Raw genomic sequence first — 20,348 nt, 5'->3', positions numbered from 1 at the left:
AGGCACTCTACACTCCTCGCACTGAATGTATGACTGGCGGTGAACTTTTTTCTTATAACACACTTTGCATCACATGCGGTTACTAGTCTTTCTAGGCCAATGCTTGTTAGCAGAAGCTTCCAATCTTCCATCTGGGGAGGTGGATGATCAGCAAGCAAAGGTCTAGAAGGACCAGCCTGTTCCATAAATCCCCGCCGAACCAGCTCTTCATACAAAGCTATCCGTTAGTCTCAATGTCTGCGACTCCGGGAGACCTGGTTGAGGAGGATATGTGCATTGAGGATACTTTGGTTCAGGAGATAGAAAAAGTTTCTTGGTCCACTTTATTGTCCTTCTGTCAGTCAGGTATGTACACGTCATTCTGTCTGCCTTATCCACGTAACCCATATGTTTGTTGTAGTCTATTATGATCTGGGGCTTCAACGGGTTGCCGTGGTCGTCAGTGAAGTTTCCTTGTGCAGGGGGATGTGTGGAAATTTGTCAACACAAGGACGTCACATTTGCGCACCAACGTATAGCTGTCAGGTCCCCTTTCGTATGTACAACTAGGTCACCACGTTTTGTCTTGCCTGTCTTCAAGTCATTGAGCATGGAACGCTGATTCGTATTGACAGTTCCGCAACATTGGGTGCCCTTTGTTGCGAGATCATCAAAAAGTTCGGGAGAGGTAAAGTAATTGTCCATAAACATTTTATGACCAATTCCTAACTAACATATCAACAGTATATCCCAAAGCATCACAAAGCAAGTACAGCTTTATGCCAAATCGCTTGTGCTTATTTGGGATATATTGCTTGAAGAGCACCTTTCCCTTGTAAAGAACAATAGCCTCGTCAATGGCTACGTGTTCCGTCGGATGATACAAGTTCGAAGTAACGTTGTCTTAGATGTTCCAGAACCCATCGCAGTTTCCAAAGTCGATCGGTGTTGTCTTGAGGAGAAGAATTGTCGGTGAAGTGCAGGAAAGTACGGATGTGTCGGAAACGGTTGCGTGACATAACATGCCTGACCCAAGGTGTGTGAAAGGAATTTGTTTGCCAGTAATAGTTCATGTAGTTGTGCTTATTGTGTCCAAAATAGATCCACAGGGCAAGGAAAAGGAATAATTCTCCAAGGGTGGATTATTCTTATCGACAAACTGCTGGTAGTATCAGGTAGATTCTACCAGAAGAATGTCGAAAAGAGCATCCGTCCGGAATAGGCGGAAGGAATCAAAACGTGAAGATTCAGGTGTCAAACCTGATGTCTTGGGTCCGGGCCGGTCAGTAAAGGGTAAAGGCGTTGGACCCTGAACATGAGCAGTGCGCGGGCCCGAAGTTGATGATGACGCTCTTGGGAGAGGAGCGTCATTTTCATCAGAAGAAGAATCAGATACAGCCTCCAAATCAACATCGTCATCATCTTCATCAACATCTGATCCCATGCTCTCACATTCATTGTCCGTATCATATAAGAGCTCACCGATCTCCCTAAAGCACAATCATTTCCTTCCGGACATATTTCTACAAAGAGCCAAGTCAACAGGAAAGAAATGGATTCGCAGTACACAAGATGCAAGTGCGGACGAAAAAATCAGAAGCACATATGAAAAACAAGCTCAATACAGCCCAGGAAGCACAAAATGAGAAAACACAAAACACAGTCTTCCACATTCACTGCTCAGACCGATTCTGGTGAGGCCTCTCCTAAAAGTGCAGGGGGGAGCCTTTTCAATCCAGCTTCGTTTTGTCCATGCTTCTTCCTAGCTTCCAGCTGCATTCCATTTATAGCATAGAGGTGACAGAAATGTATGTGGAGGCATGAGCATATTCCACATGTATATTAACATCTTATAGTGTCTAAAATCCTGTAACATGAAATATATATATATGTATATAAATCAAGATTTAGTATTGTATATATTTTATTATACGAAGTTAGGGTTCTTTTTGTTTTTTATTATTTTTTTTTTTTTTTAACAAGATTGAACATTTTTGGGCAATTACAGTACATCAAAATATATCTTTACAACGTTCGCTTTTTTACATGCTTTTATGTAATCGCCATGATGGCATACTTTGCAAGCTTTTAGAATATTCAACAATTAATAAGCATAAGTTTTATGTTTATTTTACATTGCCTTTCTAGCTCTCGACATTATTTGTCATGAAATTATGTTATGGTAATTGCATATAAATTAATTCATACATTTTGGTACATAATGCACATATTATACAACTGAAAATAACAATGATTAGATTTAATTAGTGCAAATATATAAACACTTCTGGTAGTGTTCCTCAGTCACTTTGAACAAATGCTGGGATGGTATCTTTCACTGAGACCATGAACATTTTCTCCCACTTCTTGCAGTAGCGATTATAATGATACAAGCAATCAATGATAATTTAATCATGTAAGACTAAAACTGTGTCATGGAGTTACTTTGAAATAAGCAGAGAGCCTGTGCCAGTATTTAGAACCTTCTTTTATTTTTAATATTAATATGTAAACTTACTACTCACTTTAATACCACAGAGCTGTGGCGTAACCTAAAGTTTGACTTCCAGCGTATATGATCTCGGATGGGATTTTTCCCCCCAATAATGTCCTGGCTGAGTAAAGGTGGCCAGAGCATGGTGCTGATCACATCACCTTCCCTATGGCCAAGATCAAGAATCTATGGAGTCCCATCTAAACACACACTATGTGAAAGCATAGCATAAAGCAATGCATTGGGGAATACCTAGCTTTTCTTTTAAACAAAAAAAAAATAAAAAAATTCTAGCAGTGTCTATTCACCAATATCAGACCAATTTTTTAACAATGTTTAATCCTACATTTGTTCCCCTTTTACAGCATAATTCTAAAAGCAATAAAAAAAAGATAGTGCAACAAGCAGAAGGGTTATATTTCAGTACTCGTGAACCTTCTGATTGCAAAGCAATCCCAGTAAGGTTTCACGAACAAAATGTTAGGTCACTCCCTTTTTGAACGTACAAAAAATGTGGGGAAAATCCAAAAATACTGTGAATTACAAATAAAACAGTGTTTTCCATTATAAAGTGCAATTGATTACACAATAAATGCCAAAAAAAAAATAATTGTGACATTATAAAGACACACACACACACGTTCCATAAAAAAATGTCGATTAAAAATAGAGATTTGACTTCCGTTTTACCCACTACTACTACTTTGTTACAAATACATGTAAGGCCTTTAACGTTGTAAAAGTACTAGCAACAAAGGCTAAAATGCCTCGATTAGCTACTAATTGCACCTATGAATGGATGTGCAAAATTCATTGTACTTTCAGTTGCGTACACAGTTCAGCATCTGCTTTTCTGAATCTTATAGCAAAACTACGCACCGTAGAATTAAGACACTTGCGACTCATTTCAAATCAATATCGCTAACCGATGTATTCTTGGGCGAATCTTCTAGAATGGCAGAAATTTCTTGAAGAAACTCTGTACTTCTCCTTGGTTGAACTTCAGAAAAACCTGGACTATTACTTCTACGGTGTTGACGACTACTGCTTGGTACGCTTGTTGCTCTCGTAAACTCCCTAGGGGAATTATCTGCACACGTGTGATTCTTGCATGCACAAGGCACATGATGGCTCCCGTCAACATAACCATCCCTTGGGACGGACTGAGCGTAGCAGTGCGGACAGTCTTCCAAACTAACGTCTGTCATATCGTCCAAACTGCGAGATCGGCGTACTGGCGATGACGACGTAAGCTCCAGTAAAAGTCGCTCCAGACTATGCTTTGATAAAGGCTTGTTTGGTTTTTGTCTCACTATGACGTATGGCGAGTTTTCGTAAGCAGCATCCGAAGAATCAGATGTCAATCTTAACTCTTGTATTCTTGGTCTATCCTGTATGGCAGGAGGCTGCAAGAGAAGATATGGTCAATAAAAATATGCTGTTTCAATAATAACACCACATTTCTTTGAATTCAATAACCAAGAATGTAAAGCTCACCTGAAATACTGTATAATTGTCGTACCCTGTTTCTTCAGTAAAAAAAAAATCAGTTTTTAACCTTTCACCAAGCAATTGTTGCATCAGCACGTCCGATAAAGTCCACACTTCACAACACTGTAGTAAATTTTCTCAAGTGTAATATTTCAACTACTATAATGCAGAAATCAATAACAACCATTGTGTTAATATATATTTTTTAAACCTGAAAAATGTTCATAAAACTGTCCCAAAAAAGAAGTGTGTGCATCCTAATTTTTCACCAAAGACAGTTTAGTAATAATAAATAATTTTTAAGTACCGGTAATATGCTACTTTTTTGTAAAACAAAATACATATTAGCACAAAATATGGTGAAATACGAACTGATTCAGCTTTTTAAGAAAAAAAATACTTCGAACTTAAGGCACGCAGATTATATACCCGTATTTTACTACAACAATAGTGACAGTATTAAAATTGTTGTTATATTATTGTTTTGTTAAGGGTGATTTTTATTAACACTGGTATTTTCGTATAACATCAAGGGGAAAAACTTGATTCTGGCAATATATATATATATATATATATATATATATATATATATATATATATATATATAAAAATTCAAAATTTTCGCTAATTTATAGCATCATCGGTGTGAGAAGAAACAGAAGACGGAACCGACGGTTCCGTCTTCTGTTTCTTCTCACACCGATGATGCTATAAATTAGCGAAAATTTTGAATTTTCCTACTGTCCGGTGAGTGTTTCCTTTTACCTTATTTGATTTTTACTTAGCCCTTTTGGCCCTCCTTGCTTTTATCCATTATATATATATATATATATATATATATATATGTATGTATATTTACATATATACTTTAATCAAATCCAAGCTGCACCTCAAGAAAACCTTGGATTCAAAGCAAAATGGTAATAATAATACAAAACGATACAAGTCATAGTTCATTTGTAATGTTTTAGAGGATACGATTGTATTTTCAAGTGCTAAAATCTTTACATGGATCACAGACATGATATTTTGGTAGACAGCAACAATACCCTGTTAAGCTACAGCCTATATTTGAATCAGTATTTTAGAAACAAAACTAGTATTGAACTGAAAAAATAATATGGCACTCAACATCCCAAAGTTTTTTTTTTTATTGAACACAAAACAGTTGGTTTTGTGAAAAGACTAGGGTGACATTTGAATACACACATAAATTCTGATGATTAAAGAGCAATTATTACAATCCCCACAATGGAAAGAATATTTACATTTATTGTACTGGAAACAACATGATGAATGCACTTTCAATAAAGGTAATTTACCATAGTGAATAATAATAGAAAAATGGAACATGAACCTCAAATAGTAATGTTTAAATTTAAAAAAAATAAAAACAACAGATGCTCAAGAGACATTTTCAAAACTGGGTTATTTTATCAGTGCCATAACAGTTATTACACTCCGTGGCAAAAAAGAATCGCCCCCTAGTAATAAAGTGTAAACATTTTTTTGCACTGTTTGAACCGTTTCACTAACCATTTTCATCCTTTATGCCAATTTAGTTTCCTTCAAAATATCAACTTTCTTTCTATTGTTTTAAGTACATTCATGGCAGTGTGGGGGCATCCACCTTTACTTATTCTAAAACAATGAATTGTTGGCACCTTTTAACAATGGATTTTCACGCATCATCCAAATTTATTCTACTTCTGAATCTCAACTTTCTGCATTGTTTGAAGTATGTTGAAACCAGTTTGGGAGCATCCATCTTTACTTGTTGAAAATCCAGTTAAAAGGTGCCAACAATGGTCGACCAAGCCTCATTGTTGGAGAATTAGTAAAGATGGATGCCACCAAACTACCGTAAACGTGGATGAAAAAGTGCAGGAAAGAAGAGAAAGCAGAAGAAGAAAGAAAGCGACAGGTTAGGTAGGTGGAAAAAGGAATATGCCCGGTGTCCCAAGTTGACATTAGGAAGTTCAATAAATTTGGATAAAGTGTGAATATCCATTGTTATAAGGTTCCAACAATGGAGGAGCAAGATTCATGGAAAGATGGAAGCTCCCAAACTGGTTTCAACATACTTCAAACACTGCAGAAAGTTGAGATTCGGAAGGAGAATAAATTTGGATAAAGTGTGAAAATCCATTGTTAAAAGGTGCCAACACTCGAAGAAGTAAAGTAAAGTGTTCCCCTGTGCACAGCACCAACGCCATGAAGGGATATAGGGGGTGTGGGGGTAATGCCCCACACTTTCTTGATCCGGTCGTGAGTGGGGGTGATGTGATCAGCATCACGCGCCTGACCGCCTTTACCCCCCAGGGTTTCCCCCAGGTACCCATGTTATTCTATGCTGGGTGGGCGCCGGGGCCGCTTCCATCGTTAGATAAGTTTCCGGATTTGAACCGGCCGGGAATCGAATCCGGGACCTTTAGCATGGTAGTCAGACACGTTACCGACTGAGCCACCGTGGTAACTTACACGAATAAGTAAAGATGGATGCCCCCAAACTACCGTAAATGTACTTGAAACAATAGAAAGAAAGTTGATATTTTGAAGGAAACTAAACAATAGCGGGAGGCAATAAAGGTCATACAGCTTAACAATTAAATCAACTAACCGCTTTCTTTGTTGATTTCTTCATTATTACCTTCATTGTTAGAGTAAGTAAAATATCAGAAAATGTTAAAATTATGTACAGTATGTACAATTGTCAAAATAATTACAAAATAAAATAAAATAAAACACACTGCTTGAAAGAAAATATTAGATTTTATCACTAGGGGGAGATTCTTTTTTGCCGCGGAGTGTACTAGGTTAGGATTTTCATGACTATTTTTTTTAAGGGTGATGTGTTTCCTAAACATATAGAAATTCATATTAAGAAGAAACAAATTAAATTAAGAAGCTTTTTAAGGGCATAGTTGGCCATTTCTGCATGATAGAGCATATTTTGATAGATTTTCAGTCATATTCAGAATATTTTTGCTTTTTCGAAGTCGATTTCTTGAATTTCTTCCAAGTGTAGATCACTGTATATTTTCTGCCAAAGTATGAGAACTATCTTCCTCCCCTATTGCAATGCAATACGAATTTTCTCTCGATACTATAGAACTTCAGTCAAATGATGTTGTTTACTTTAAATACCTTTTGTGTCAGCCGAAGTACAGAAGCTTCCTTCAGTACAAGGCTTATACTGGTTCATAAAAGGCAATCATTTTCATTTGAAAATTTGCAGATAGTATTTATTGTAGATTGCAACTCAGGGTTTATAAGGTGAACTAAAAGCAGTACGTGAAAATATCTCAGCATATGTTAAATATTGATGTTTGAAACATTTCAGTTGTAAGGGCATATTTTTTAAAAGTTTAGGAGATGAGTATTTTTTTATTTTGCATATTTTCATGATTTTTAGATCTTAAGAATCCTAGCGGTAGTTATTAAATTAAAAGCATCATAAGGTTTTATCATCTTCACTGACCTGATCATGGGTGCCCGGAAGGGGGGGGGGGAGCAAGGGAGGCCATGGCCCCCCCTGGAAAATGAAAGTCAACCAAAAATTATATATTTTTGACATATAATTTCAATTCAGCCTGAACAATATTTATTAATTATTGTATGAATATGATAAATTCAAATTTAAGCAATGTTTTTCGAGGGAACAATACTATTATTGGGGAAAATGTGCCTTGTTTTCCCTCCCCCTGGAAAAAAAATACCTTCCTTGCCCCTCCCTGGAAAAATTCTGCGGACATCCATGGACCTGATAAACAATGTCATCTCACTGTGTGCCCAAACAAGAATCAGTGAAAAACAAAAAAAAGAACAACAACACTGCAGTCACAAAGTTAAAAAATACTAACTTCACTGACCATTAAAAAAAAACTACAAATTACAGACAACAATGAAAAACTTACCATTTTCCATCCCTGTGTCAAGAGTAAATTGTAGTGCTGAGCCGATCGGTACCGGCGGAAAGTATGGGATTGAATTCATATACCGATACCAGCCGATACTTTTCCGGCAAGTTGGTGTTTCACGGGGTTCGCAAAAATGCCGCACAACATTTTTGCAGAGCGTAATTATCCTGGAAATTATGCAAAATTCAAACTTTCCTTTTATTTTGCATCAAAAACTGTATTTTTTTATTACATAACATCTATTTTAATATTCTAATGTAATTCTTGAATATTCTAAAGCAAATTTCTTAGTAAATTCAAGCACATAATTGGAGAAGAATATTGACACAACAATATTGGTCAATATTTTGAACAAATTTTAATGACTGTAATTTTTAAGTATCGGTGTCGGTTCAAAGTGGTATCCGCTCAGGCTCTAGTAAATTGCCTTGTTAGGGACTCATTGGAAAAGTCGCTGATATTCCTGCAACTTACATTCGATCCGAAAAACATAATCTTGTATCATGCATTGTTTGCCAATAAAATAATACAATTACAGGTGTTTAGTGTACACTTCAATGATTCCATAACACTGCAATTTCCTCCTGACTGTCACATATTCTTACATGAATATAATTACCTGATTTGCTGCTGCGTACAGTCTTTCCGCTGGTACTCCAGCAAAATCTATGCTTCCAAGGAAAAAGGGAAGTCGGAGACGACCTCCACAACAGGCCAGAATCAGCACCATAAAAATGAACACAGCAACAACAACAATTATTGGGAATAAGATCCACTGGTAGGTCACAGGAAATTTCTCTGCAAGAGAACAAAACAGCGCATATTTACAACCATGATATTGATTCAAACGTGAAAAGGTGCCTTAGTATATGGTCTTAACTGTTAAAATCAGAAGATTTTTATTTATTAATTGATTAATTTGTTTGACGTGGGTTTCCTGCCACATGCGTCTAATCGCAAAGATGAGGATGAATAGTGATAAGATGAAATTGGAGAAAGGAAATTCAAAGCCAAAGCTATTACATCACTAAATCGTACAACTTCCAACTCTGTGTGTTGGTAATTGCTGTGCTCAAAAAAATACGAGATAAATAAATGACTGATCAGTTAATTCCTTGAACTTCCAAGAGATGGCACCACAGATTTATTTGCAAGATTTTTGTCGTAATCGCGCCAGCTGGAACTCTGATGTAACAGGAAGTGAAAGTAGCGTGTGTACAGAAACAGTCGCGCCTTGTTCTTCGTATCGTCGACTGTTCTTATTCACGCACTCGTCCGCAAACGTTGCTCGGGACATAGTTTGAACTTAACCATGTGTTCTTGCCATTTTATAACTAGCGATGAATTGTGGAAGTTTGCATGAACACGTTACTTCGATGTAAATAGACATCGCAACAGTTTAAAATATGGTACTAGTTGGATAATTGACGTATCAAAGGAACATGCCATTTAACAATATGCTGCAGGCAGTGATATTGGTAATGGAGCAACGAGGTACTTCAGTTTCCCATGACTAGGTATATACACCCATTTGGATTAGTTTCCAAAAGTGAAGGAAGTCGTCCCTTTCAGAACCTTAAGTTTTACATCACATAAATTAAGGTAGGCAAGTAATCTTCTTATTTTGGTGAACTTGGTGCGAGTGATAATGCCGATTTTGACTCTACAAAAACTACGCGTTTGACGTAACATTTGCGTAAAAGTGATTAGAATCGCTAGTTTGTCAGTAGAAATGTTCTATCTACCCTCAATATAACGATTTCCAAAGAAAGGATACAATAGAAACTTGTAAACGTTTGAGAACAGTAACTTAAAAAGGCAGCGTATTGTAAAAAAAAAATAAAACTGTACGTCACGTGCTGACTAGGAACTATTTCTTGGTTGAACATAAAGATGGAAGTTTAAAATGGTGATTTAAATGCGTGCGTGCAATATTGTTGATGAATTGCAATTCATTAAGCATGGTTTTGGAGAGACTTGTGTGATTTGTGAAACACGTCACAAAAAGTCACCTGAACTAATCGCGACAAAGTCTCACTTCTCCTCTTCCTCCCCATTTTTAAGTTTCAAATAATTACTGGCAAATTGAGTAACGTTAGTTAAATTATTTACTTAGGATGAGCATCTAGGCAACCTTCGACATAAAAAATGTTGATGTAAAATTTGTCACAAGCCTCTTAGTACCGTGCGTCCATTTCGATCTGCAGCCGAGAGATCGGGAGAAGCGTGGCGGGCGGCGCTGACGGAGGTGCCGACATTTGCGGCCTGAAATGCCCGCTTATTTTTATGGACATATGCAGACATTTATATAAATATTGCAAAACTAGCACTAACCTGTGTTATAAGAGTTGTTCAAAGTGATGTCCACCTACATTCACACATTCCTGGCATCGTTTGATGAAATTTTGATTCACACGCAAAAGTTCTTCTTCCGTAATTCTTCCTAGTTCTGCCCTTATATTGTCTTTTAGTTCGTCGATGCTATGAGGTTTATTTCGGTAGACTCTATTTTTCAAGGTTCCCCACAAATAATAGTCACATGCGGTAAGATCTGGCGAACGTGAAGGCCATAAACCTCTTGAAATTATTCTGTCATCAAACACCTCCCTTATAGCGTCCAAAGAATCAGCGGCGGTATGGGCTGTGGCCGAATCTTGTTGAAAATACCCATATTGTCTCTCATTATCTGATAACAACTGAAAAAAACGGCGCGAGTATTTGTGTGCGGTACCTCTCTGAATTTATTGTGTCTTCAAAAAATATAGGCCCTATTATTCTTTTGGCACTTACAGCACACCACACACCAATTTTTGCATCGTGTAACGGAACTTCGTGTATTATTCGGGGATTTTCAGTGCTCCAGTATCTATTGTTCTGTGAACAAACATGACCACGCAAGTGAAACCATGCCTCATCCGAAAAAATTATTAACTGTGGATCAACAATACCATCTACAATATTCTGCAAAACCCAATTACAGAAATTTACTCTACTTACGTTGTCAGGGGGCCGTAATTCTTGCACTATAGAAACTCTGTACGGTTTTAATTTTAGTAGCTTAGTGGCTGTATGTGCTGATGATTTTGACACGTGCATCTCCTGTGAAACACGGCGTAGAGGTTTGTTTGGAGAACGTTCTAACGCTGCATCAATTTCATCGAGTTTTGCTTCGGTTAGAATCCGTCGTTTTTGCTTAGGTGTTTTAAAATTTAACGATCCAGTTTCTCGTAATTTAAGGACAAGACGTCTAACCGTATCTATGTGGAGGTGAAACGCCTGGGAATTTCTGTACAAATTGCCTACACACGTCTCGACACGAGTCTGTTTTCACGTACGTGTCATACATAAAAAATCTTTGTTCTAACGTGAACCTTGCGGCTGGCATTCCAATCGTCTGACTGACACAACACACATACACACTGCAATAACACAAACAAGTAACGGCAAATAACCAAGAATAACACTCTTACGCACAGTACGAAATTAACACGCTCTTGGTTTACATCTGCCTGTTACTATATTCACAGCTCTGTGGTCGCGAAGGAACAAAAAACTTAAGCTAGGAGATTTCGGATTGCAAGGAAGCTCACGAACACCATTAGCTTTTAACGGTTCGTCTGCAGCGTAATCTTGATACAGTGTTGCACATTCGAAACCTCCAAACGATCCCCATCGACACAAAACTCTTTCAAGGATATAAACTTAAGCAGGATGTTACTGGTCAAAACTATGATTAAAATGTCTTACAGAGTATTATCTGTGGCTCTTAATATAATTTCTAAAGCGTATTTATTTGTGTATATAAGGGTGGAACTTGGAAGAATTACAGAAGAACTTTTGCATGTTATAACACAGGTTAGTGCTCGTTTTGCAAGATGTCCACAAAAATAAGCGGGCATTACAGGCCTCAAATGTCGGCATCTCCGTCAGCGCCACCCGCCACGTTTCTCCCGATCTCTCGGCTGCAGATCGAAATGGACGCACTGTATAAATTTCCGCAATTTAGGAAACCCATTAATAATGATGATGATGATTTGAAAGATTAAATTCATTGTATTTTGTGTTGATCACAAAACAGTAAAAGTATAAATTTGAAGGCGAGTTAAAAAAAAATAGTAGCAAGGTTAGAAAAAAAGACATTGTAGATTTATAATTTTGCTGGTTCAAATTTTGAAATCTATTAAACACTCAGATTATTTGAAATTGTTAATAGAAGCCATAGTAATACACGTGCTATAAGTTGTTTTATCCAATTGTTTCCAGTCATCGTAAAAATGACGTAACTTGTTGTTTGATTTATATTTGCCAAAGTATGTGAAATTGAAGAATGTTGTTGATGGTTTATACGGCACAATATTGTTATTGAAAATTGGAAGGGATGATATTTTCTTGTTGTTAAACTTTAATAATGAATAAATTGCGTGATTGAATTGTTAAAAATTTGAGATCTGAGTTTATCTTCATGTATATTAAATTTTCCATACCATGAAGCTCTTGATGAAATAGAACGAAGAGTAAAAAAAAGGCATTGTAGTAAGAAATGTTTCTAGTTTGGTGAAGGTTATTATTATATTGTAATTACAATAAGGTTTACTGTATTGTGTAACGCATTTTGGAAAATTCATTGCAGTATATTGTACGACATTCTTATTTTCTAGGATCAACTTTAAAGGGTAATATTCTTACGCATATGTACAAATTGACATTAGAATTTGTGAAGTTCTTAGGTAACTTTGAGGCGTCGCGAACAACGCGACAATAACCTACACCAAATTGATTTTGTAGGTTCTGTCAAGGTGCTTAAATCAGACCATGGCATTTGAGGTAGCAGAATTAACGATCCAAACCAGTCACGACTTTTAAAATAAAAGCACCTTGCAACTTGAACGTTACAAGCCTGTGGAGAATACCCAACATTCGATCCACTTGAAAATCTACTTTCAAAAAACAACTTCAGCAAACTAGCACTCCCACTACAGGTACGTGACTTGCCCTTTCTATACAAAGTAATTAATGATATAATTCCAATACTTTATCAGCCATAACATATAGTGTTCTCGTTTTAAAAGGAAGAGTGACAATTTCCCAGACGGCCTCCTCTCTGAGGCAGCTGAGGAGCACTGTTGCCAACTTAGCTCTTTTGGAGCCACATCTGGCTCTATCATGCACTCCTTTGGCTGTGAAATGTGGCACCAACCCCCCTATGATGCGATCACTGGCTCCGGCCCACAAAGACCAACTTTTGCCATGAGTATACATTTTGTACGTGACTTGATATTGCATCACCCCAAGCTCCTCTTACCTCAGGAAACGTTAAAAACTCCTATTTGATTAGCCCTAACTTGATTTCCCATAAGGAATACATGGGATTCTGTAAATAGTTATTGATCATATTTTTCCAACATTTAATAATCATCTTAAAAAACTGCTTCCACTCGCAACATGGAGAGAAATTCATACTGTCTTGTATACTTAAGGTTTATTTTTCGTAGCAGTTTCCATTCCGACGATACTGAAATACATGCACAACTACAGTGAAATTGTCACTCTTCCCCTTAAAAACACATCCCAACACAAAATCTTTCATTGCCAGATAGTAAAAATGTCAGTTCTTTCAACTTCGGTGTGAAGAGTGCAATGCAAGTGACATTTTTGCAATGAGTTTATACAAAGTAATTAATAATAAAAAAAATTACTGAAATATGCCAGTGAATGAATCTATTCCAATATGTAATATGTAAGTACAACACTTACATATTACATATTGCCCAGCCTGCTGGGCTCTATCAATAAATAAATAAAAGAAATCCCAAACACACCCAGACAGGATGCAACATAAGTCCTGCTGCCAAAATGCAGACCAGGGTGTACTATTTGGTCTAGGAATTAATTCGTGCGGTTGTTACGCACACATTGAAGCTGTAGTTCAAACACAAAATACATAAATACCTTAAGAAAAATATTGTCCATCGCGAGCCACCACTTTCGCCCATCTGTCAGGCAAGTTACGGATTCCGTGGCGAAAGAAGTCCTCATCCTTTGAAGCGATCCAGTCAGAGACCCATTTTTCGATATCTTCTGAAGAAGTGAACCGCTGTCCAATCAAAATCGTTATTCATGCAATCGAACAAGTAGTAGTCCGAAGGTGCAACGTCTGGTGAATACGGCAGGTGGGGTAAAACTTCCCATCCAATATTTTCTAAATAGGTTTTGACCGGTTTTGCGACATGTGGGCGAGCGTTATCATGTTGAAAAATAAGTTTATCATGTCTCTTCTCCCATTCTGGTTGTTTCCTGGCCAGAGCTTGCTTCAAACGCATTAATTGTCGTCGATAACGTTCTCCATTAATAGTTTCACCCGGTTTCAGCAGCTCATAGTACACCACACCTTTCATATCCCACCATATGCACAGCATAACCTTTGCACAGTGAATATCTCGTTTCGGTTGTGATGGACCTGGTTCACCTGGCTTCACCCAGGCCTTTTTTCGTTTCGGGTTCTCATAATGGATCCACTTCTCATCGCCAGCAACAATGCGATGCAAAAACCCCTTTCTTTTCTGTCTTTGAAGCAGCAATTCGCAAATGGTTTTTCGTCTTTCAACGTCTCTGTCTTTCAATTCATGTGGAACCCAATGTGACATCTTTTGAATCATTCCCATGGCTTTGAGGCATTTGGAAACTGTTGTTTGATCAACGCCTAATGCTTCTGCAAGTTCTTCCTGCGTTTGACACGAATCCTGATCGAGCAATGCTCTCAATTCTTCGTCTTCAAATTTTTTTGGCTGTCCAGGTCGCTTTTGGTCTTCCAGGCCGAAATCACCACTTCTAAACCATGCAAACCACTTCTGACACGTTCGCTCAGCTAGCGCATGGTCACCATACACTTCCACCAAAATACGATGACTTTCGGTAGCACCTTTCTGCATGTTAAAGTAATGAAGCAGAACACCCAGCAAAAACACTTTATCTGGCACGAACTGCACCATGTTCAGTTGACTACAAAATGCTGATGTTGATGCGTCAATCTACTGCCCTATACTACGAACGATGCGCGCTGACAGGAGTTTTCAACGCATGTGTGGATACACGGAACTGTGGGACGATATGCTCGTTACGCCATCTCTTGTCCAGGCGCACTAATTAATTCCTAGACCAAATACATGGAACAAAGGTTGACATTTGAGGGTGTTCTGACAGGGTTACCCCTTACTCCCCTTAAAATCAGAACACACAACTGGCCAACTGAAAGAAAAATACTTTGGAAAATCAAGGCTGTCCTAGCAGCATGGTTGTGCAATTATGGGTGAAAAGGTTTTGTACACGACATGTAAATTTTGCTTAAGAAAACAGTAAAATATGTATAGGTCAGGTTGCCCCTTACACCACATTATACAGAAATAAACTTAATACTCTAGCAAATACATAAATGCGCTATTAGAAGGGATATGTTTATTTTGTGCAATAAGTGCAGTTTTTAAATCAAATTTAGGGTTATATTCACAATTTTAAAACCAAAATGTCATTTTATGTACCACCTTTGAACTCGAAATTGACTGCTTTTGTACAGAAATTTTGCTCTCTTATTTACCAAATATATGTGCTTCTAATAATATGCTTCCAAGTAGCGATCATTCACCCCTTACCCCAATCCATCAATACCTCAGTACGGAAAGAAAGGAGAAAGCTTACAAATCAACCATGAGTGCAACCATACTCTGCCTCACACAACCTGAATTGGGCCACTTAGTAGAAAAAAAACTTTGCCCCTCATCACCATCCCAACTGAAGATAAACTACAGGATGTTCACAAAGTGCAGTGGCGTATCCTGAAAATTTGACCTGGTTTACCACAATAGTCCTTATTTAGTATTGGGCATATTTATTTCGCCCCTATCTATATGAATTACATACAATAAAAATAAAGCCCCAATGCAGACATGCAAGCAAAACAAAAATAAGAGAGTGACTACTCCAAATTTAGTGGCAAATTCGATATTTTTCATAAAATTTTCCTTTTCACTGAAAATTGCATCTAGATTTTCCTTGACCAAGGTTGTCGTGGAGTTGGGTGTTTTAAGTCCACTTTATGTACTGTAAGGCTAATCGTGACTGGACCTACAGTTTAAAGTGGGATCCGAACCCGAGACCCCTACATTACAAGGCGACGACGCTACCACTGTGCCATCGGGGAGGCCTTTCACCAAGCTAAATTCCTCTTCCTCTGTCCAGAAACAGAAAGTAACAAGCAGCTTCTTTCTCCTTCCAACTGTTTCCAGCGGTGGAACTGACTCCCGCAGGATACGTGATTTTAAATAGCCACTCGAATCGGGGAGGAAACCCAGTCATCAGAGGGATGCGATGGAGAACAATCAGTGGCATACATAAACCAGTTTCCAATTCTTTACATAATTTTCTTAAATTCTGGTTTAGAAAGTTGTTTCAATAGTTTGAATGAAATACCAGGTGTGCCGGTTAATAATTCTTAATTGATCCGAAAGAAAACAAGTGTATCTGGGGAGAAAGGTAACAAATGCTTTATTCAAAGTATGTGCCATCCTTGGCTATACATTTTGCCCATCTGTCCGTCAAATTGTGGATGCCCTACCAGTAAAATCATTCACATTTTGAGGTGATCCAGTCAGCAAGCCATTGTTCGACATCTTCGTAATTGTTGAAGTGTTGCTGGGAAAGTGAGTGAGACCAATGAAAACAAGTGGTAGTCCGAAAGGGCTAAGTCTGGTGCGTATGGCGGGTGGGGCAAGAATTCCCAGCCAAGTGCAGAAATGGTGTCTCTGACGCCTTTCACTGTGTGTGATGAGGCGTTGTTGTGCTGCAAAATCACTTTTCTGTGTCTTGTCGCCCAATCTGGATCTTTTCCATGGCATGAAGACAATCAGATATGGTTTGGCGACCAACATTTAACTTCTCTGCCAGTAGTTTTTGCGATTGCGTATCGTCTTCGTCCAACAGTGCTTGCAATTCGGCACCTTGGAATTTCTTTGGCTGGCCCGGGCAATCTTTGTCTTTCAAGTTGAAATCACCACTTTTGAATCATCGAAACCAACACACACATGTATCTTGCGTTAGGACATTGTCACCGTACGTTTCCACAAGGATACGATGGTTTTCACTCGCGTTTTTCCTTTAATTGAACAAGAAAAGCAGGACATGCCGCACATGCTCCTTATTTGGATTGAAGGTAGACATATTTCCCACACAAACCCAATATCACGATCACTCTAACTTAGTTGCACATCAACAGCATTTTGACAGGTACAGTCCTGGCAACACACCGATGTAACAGTTGAGACTGTGCACCAACCCTTGCTTCCAGCGCCATCCAGCGACGAAATTAAGAATTAATAACCGGCACACCTGGTATAATGAACTACATCTCAAATATTACAAGGTAAATGTATAAAGACGTGTGCGTGAGAGAAAAGTTGGTTTAAGCAGCGGTAAACGTGGTAACATGGAGAATACACCATTGAATACATATTTCTTATTTAATTTTTGTTTCTTGTGTTTTTCAATTATATAGGCACACTTGTAATTTTCTATATTTTGTACATTTATAAACATTTAGCTTAATTCTATAGCTTAACAAATTAATTCATGTAGGGCAAAAAGCTGTTTTTATATTAAGATAATCTGTGTAAAATACTGTAAGCTTAAGTGTAACCCTACTTCAAATAAATAATAATAATAATAATAATAATTGAAATTTCGCCATCTCCTGGGCTACCTTTTGACCCACACTATGTATAACGTTTCACACATACACACACACACACACAATGACATCTGAGAGCAAAAAATATAACACTTACCCAAGGCACTGAGGCTGAAATCTGCAAGGGCTGCTCCGAAATGCTTCAACGGAATGAACAAGACCACTGACAATGTCTCGACAACAGCTCTGATGGGAGAAACCTTCAACATGGGATCCAACATGATCGATTCGTGATACTTCTGACACGTATCTCCTGCAACACATAGAAGAAACTTACTTTCTTTCATTGCTTCATTTTAAAATTTGTTAGCATCACAATGGCTATTTAAATCCATCCAAGGTGGGAACTCTAAGAAAGAGATAAAAATTCAAGTATCATTCCAGACTTTCGACGTGAAATTTCCACATTTTCCAATGCTAAAATGGAATAACATACAAAGAAACTACAGTGGAACCATGCTTTTAGGGAACCAAGCTGGAAAAAAATTAAAATGAGGTAAATTTCATAACACTTTGCATGTTGGAACATCAAGATTGAATGTACAAGGTATGCCGAAATGAAAAGGAGACCTTTGCTGTAGCGGAATTGTATCTAATCGAAGAAGGTAAATGTGTTTGCCGAGAGATGGTGCGGTGTCTGTCCCAGTTTGCAGGTGTAGCGAACGGCTTCCTCAGTTGGCGAGAGTTGTTTTGCGTAGACGGGTGCATTATGGATTCCTCGAGATCAGCACAGAGAGCTGTAATCCAATTTGGAATGAAGGACCTCTACTCATCAACTGGCTGGAACGAGGTGAAGAGTGAACTCTGAACGGCACTGCAACACGTTGTTCAGGCTTAAACATGCCATCAAAAACAAGCGCAGACGTAAGCTCTCGAATGGGATAGTGCTGCTCCAGGACAACGCTAGGCCACATGTGGCCAAGAGGAGCCTCAACCTGCTGAGAACATTTCATACAGCCCCGATATTATCCCATGTGACTCCCATATCTTCGGTCCCTTAAAACAATCACTGAAAGGTCAATGATTCACCTGCGACAAGGAGAACACCGTGGAAAACTGGATCCGTAAGCAACCCAGGAGTTTCTACACTGAAGCCATCCACTCCCTTTCTACGCACTGGGATCAGTGCAGCAATTTCAATGGCAATTATGTGTAGGTACCACGTTACACATTAACTGTACTTCACATATTATGCAATGCAAATATTCTGTAATATGATATTCTTTAGATATAACTGTAGTCTCCTTTTCATTTGGGCATACCTTATATAATGCGGGGAACTGTAAAATCAGGTTCCAAGGTATTTGGTACATAAATATCAATACTACATTTTTTGTAGCTATTTCAAGTGTCTTTAAAAACTCAAATAGACTATTCAAGGCATCTACCAAGATAACAAATCTAGAATTCTTGACATTTTCTTGACCTTTCCCCCCCTTTTTCGCAACATTTATTTAATCTACTTAGGTATAGTTGGAAATTAAGACAATAGACAATTTTATTCCCTGAAAACCCCATACCTCAAGGCCAGTTACCATGGAAACTGAAGCTGTACTTTAACAAGAGATTTAAAAATTAATGCTTCACACTGCATCCTGGATGGGAATAGCCACATTATTTTATTTAATATTTTTACAAAACTTTGCGCATACAACAATGTAATTCTTAAAAAAACAAATTTTAACCCCAATCAGTGGCATAGCGGTCACTCCAGTGATGAGGTGTAGGGGCCCTGCAATGTGCTCCTGCGATTTACGAATAAGCAGTGGTGTATTATCTCAGACAGAGGGACCCGGGTAATTTACCACATGGGCCCCCTCCGAAATGTGGAATTAACTTACTAGCTCGCAGATGGACATCGATAGGAAAATATCCCTCATCTCATATGCAGTTTGTCGTAAACGTAGTTCAGTGTGCCAATTGTCTACAGTTATGAATCAGTAGACAGATTCAGTTGGTCAACCAGTTGATTCCTTTTTGCTACACAATAAACATCGAACTTGGTAATTCATGACCTTTTACCGCTAATATTAGTTTTACACGTGACGTTTAAAATGTAGTTTCACATTAAATATTTTCAAGGGGGTTCCAAGCCTTTTCATATTGAAATAAGAACTGAAATGAATTTCCCACATTGTCTACACATGTTACGTTTTACCTCAAATGGCCCCATAAACTCAGTAGAGCCCAGGGACAATTCCTTTACCATAAGGGTCATCATCCCCCTCCTCTCCCACACAGGCAGGGTGTAAAGCGTATGAGTTAAATGTGACCATTATTTTGTGTAATTTTGTAAGTTTATTTTTCCTACGTATTGAAATTTTGTGGACATTTCTGTCAAATGAGTTCGTATTTTCCAATGTGTTACGATTTTTTGATCTGCAGTGTTCGAAGTGAAAATTCGTAGCTGCAAATTTCCTTGTTCGAGTTTGGAGATAGAAGGAACAGCTTGAAGACAATGCAGTATGTGGAGGAGAATGCTTATGCAAATTTGAGCACCGATGATCTATTAATAAAAAAGTTCTTGTAACATATGATCAATGGTCTATCAAAATGAAATGGCAGCCAGAGGATTCAATTCAATTCAAATTTTGTTTATTGAAGGGCAAGGTTTAGCCTGTTGCTGTTTTCCCACATAACCCCGTTCATACATTTATCTGGTGTACAAAAACTAGACCATAAAAAAAAAAAAACATACATATGCATACTAAACATTTCCGAGCAGGAC

At 37.9% G+C, this 20,348-nt stretch overlaps 1 protein-coding gene across 1 annotated transcript in view; it reads right to left on the bottom strand.

Moving 5' to 3' along the window:
• Positions 1–2,744: 2,744 nt before the first annotated feature.
• The window catches only part of LOC145979521 (uncharacterized), a 52,595-nt gene continuing 34,991 nt past the window's right edge, over positions 2,745–20,348 (bottom strand). The window contains exons 6-8 of the mRNA XM_083112465.1: positions 17,718–17,873; positions 8,504–8,682; positions 2,745–3,879 (exon numbers count right to left, since the gene is read on the bottom strand). Coding sequence (XP_082968591.1) covers positions 3,376–3,879; positions 8,504–8,682; positions 17,718–17,873 — 839 coding nt within the window. The 3' untranslated portion in view covers positions 2,745–3,375. The remainder of the gene's footprint in view (positions 3,880–8,503; positions 8,683–17,717; positions 17,874–20,348) is intronic.

Source organism: Lepisma saccharinum, chromosome 26 (genome assembly GCF_977018435.1).
Source record: "Lepisma saccharinum chromosome 26, izLepSacc3.1, whole genome shotgun sequence".
NCBI classification, from domain to species: Eukaryota; Metazoa; Arthropoda; class Insecta; order Zygentoma; family Lepismatidae; genus Lepisma; species Lepisma saccharinum.
Note: the sequence above shows the minus strand (reverse complement) of the source record. Positions and strands in the feature narration are given on the sequence as shown.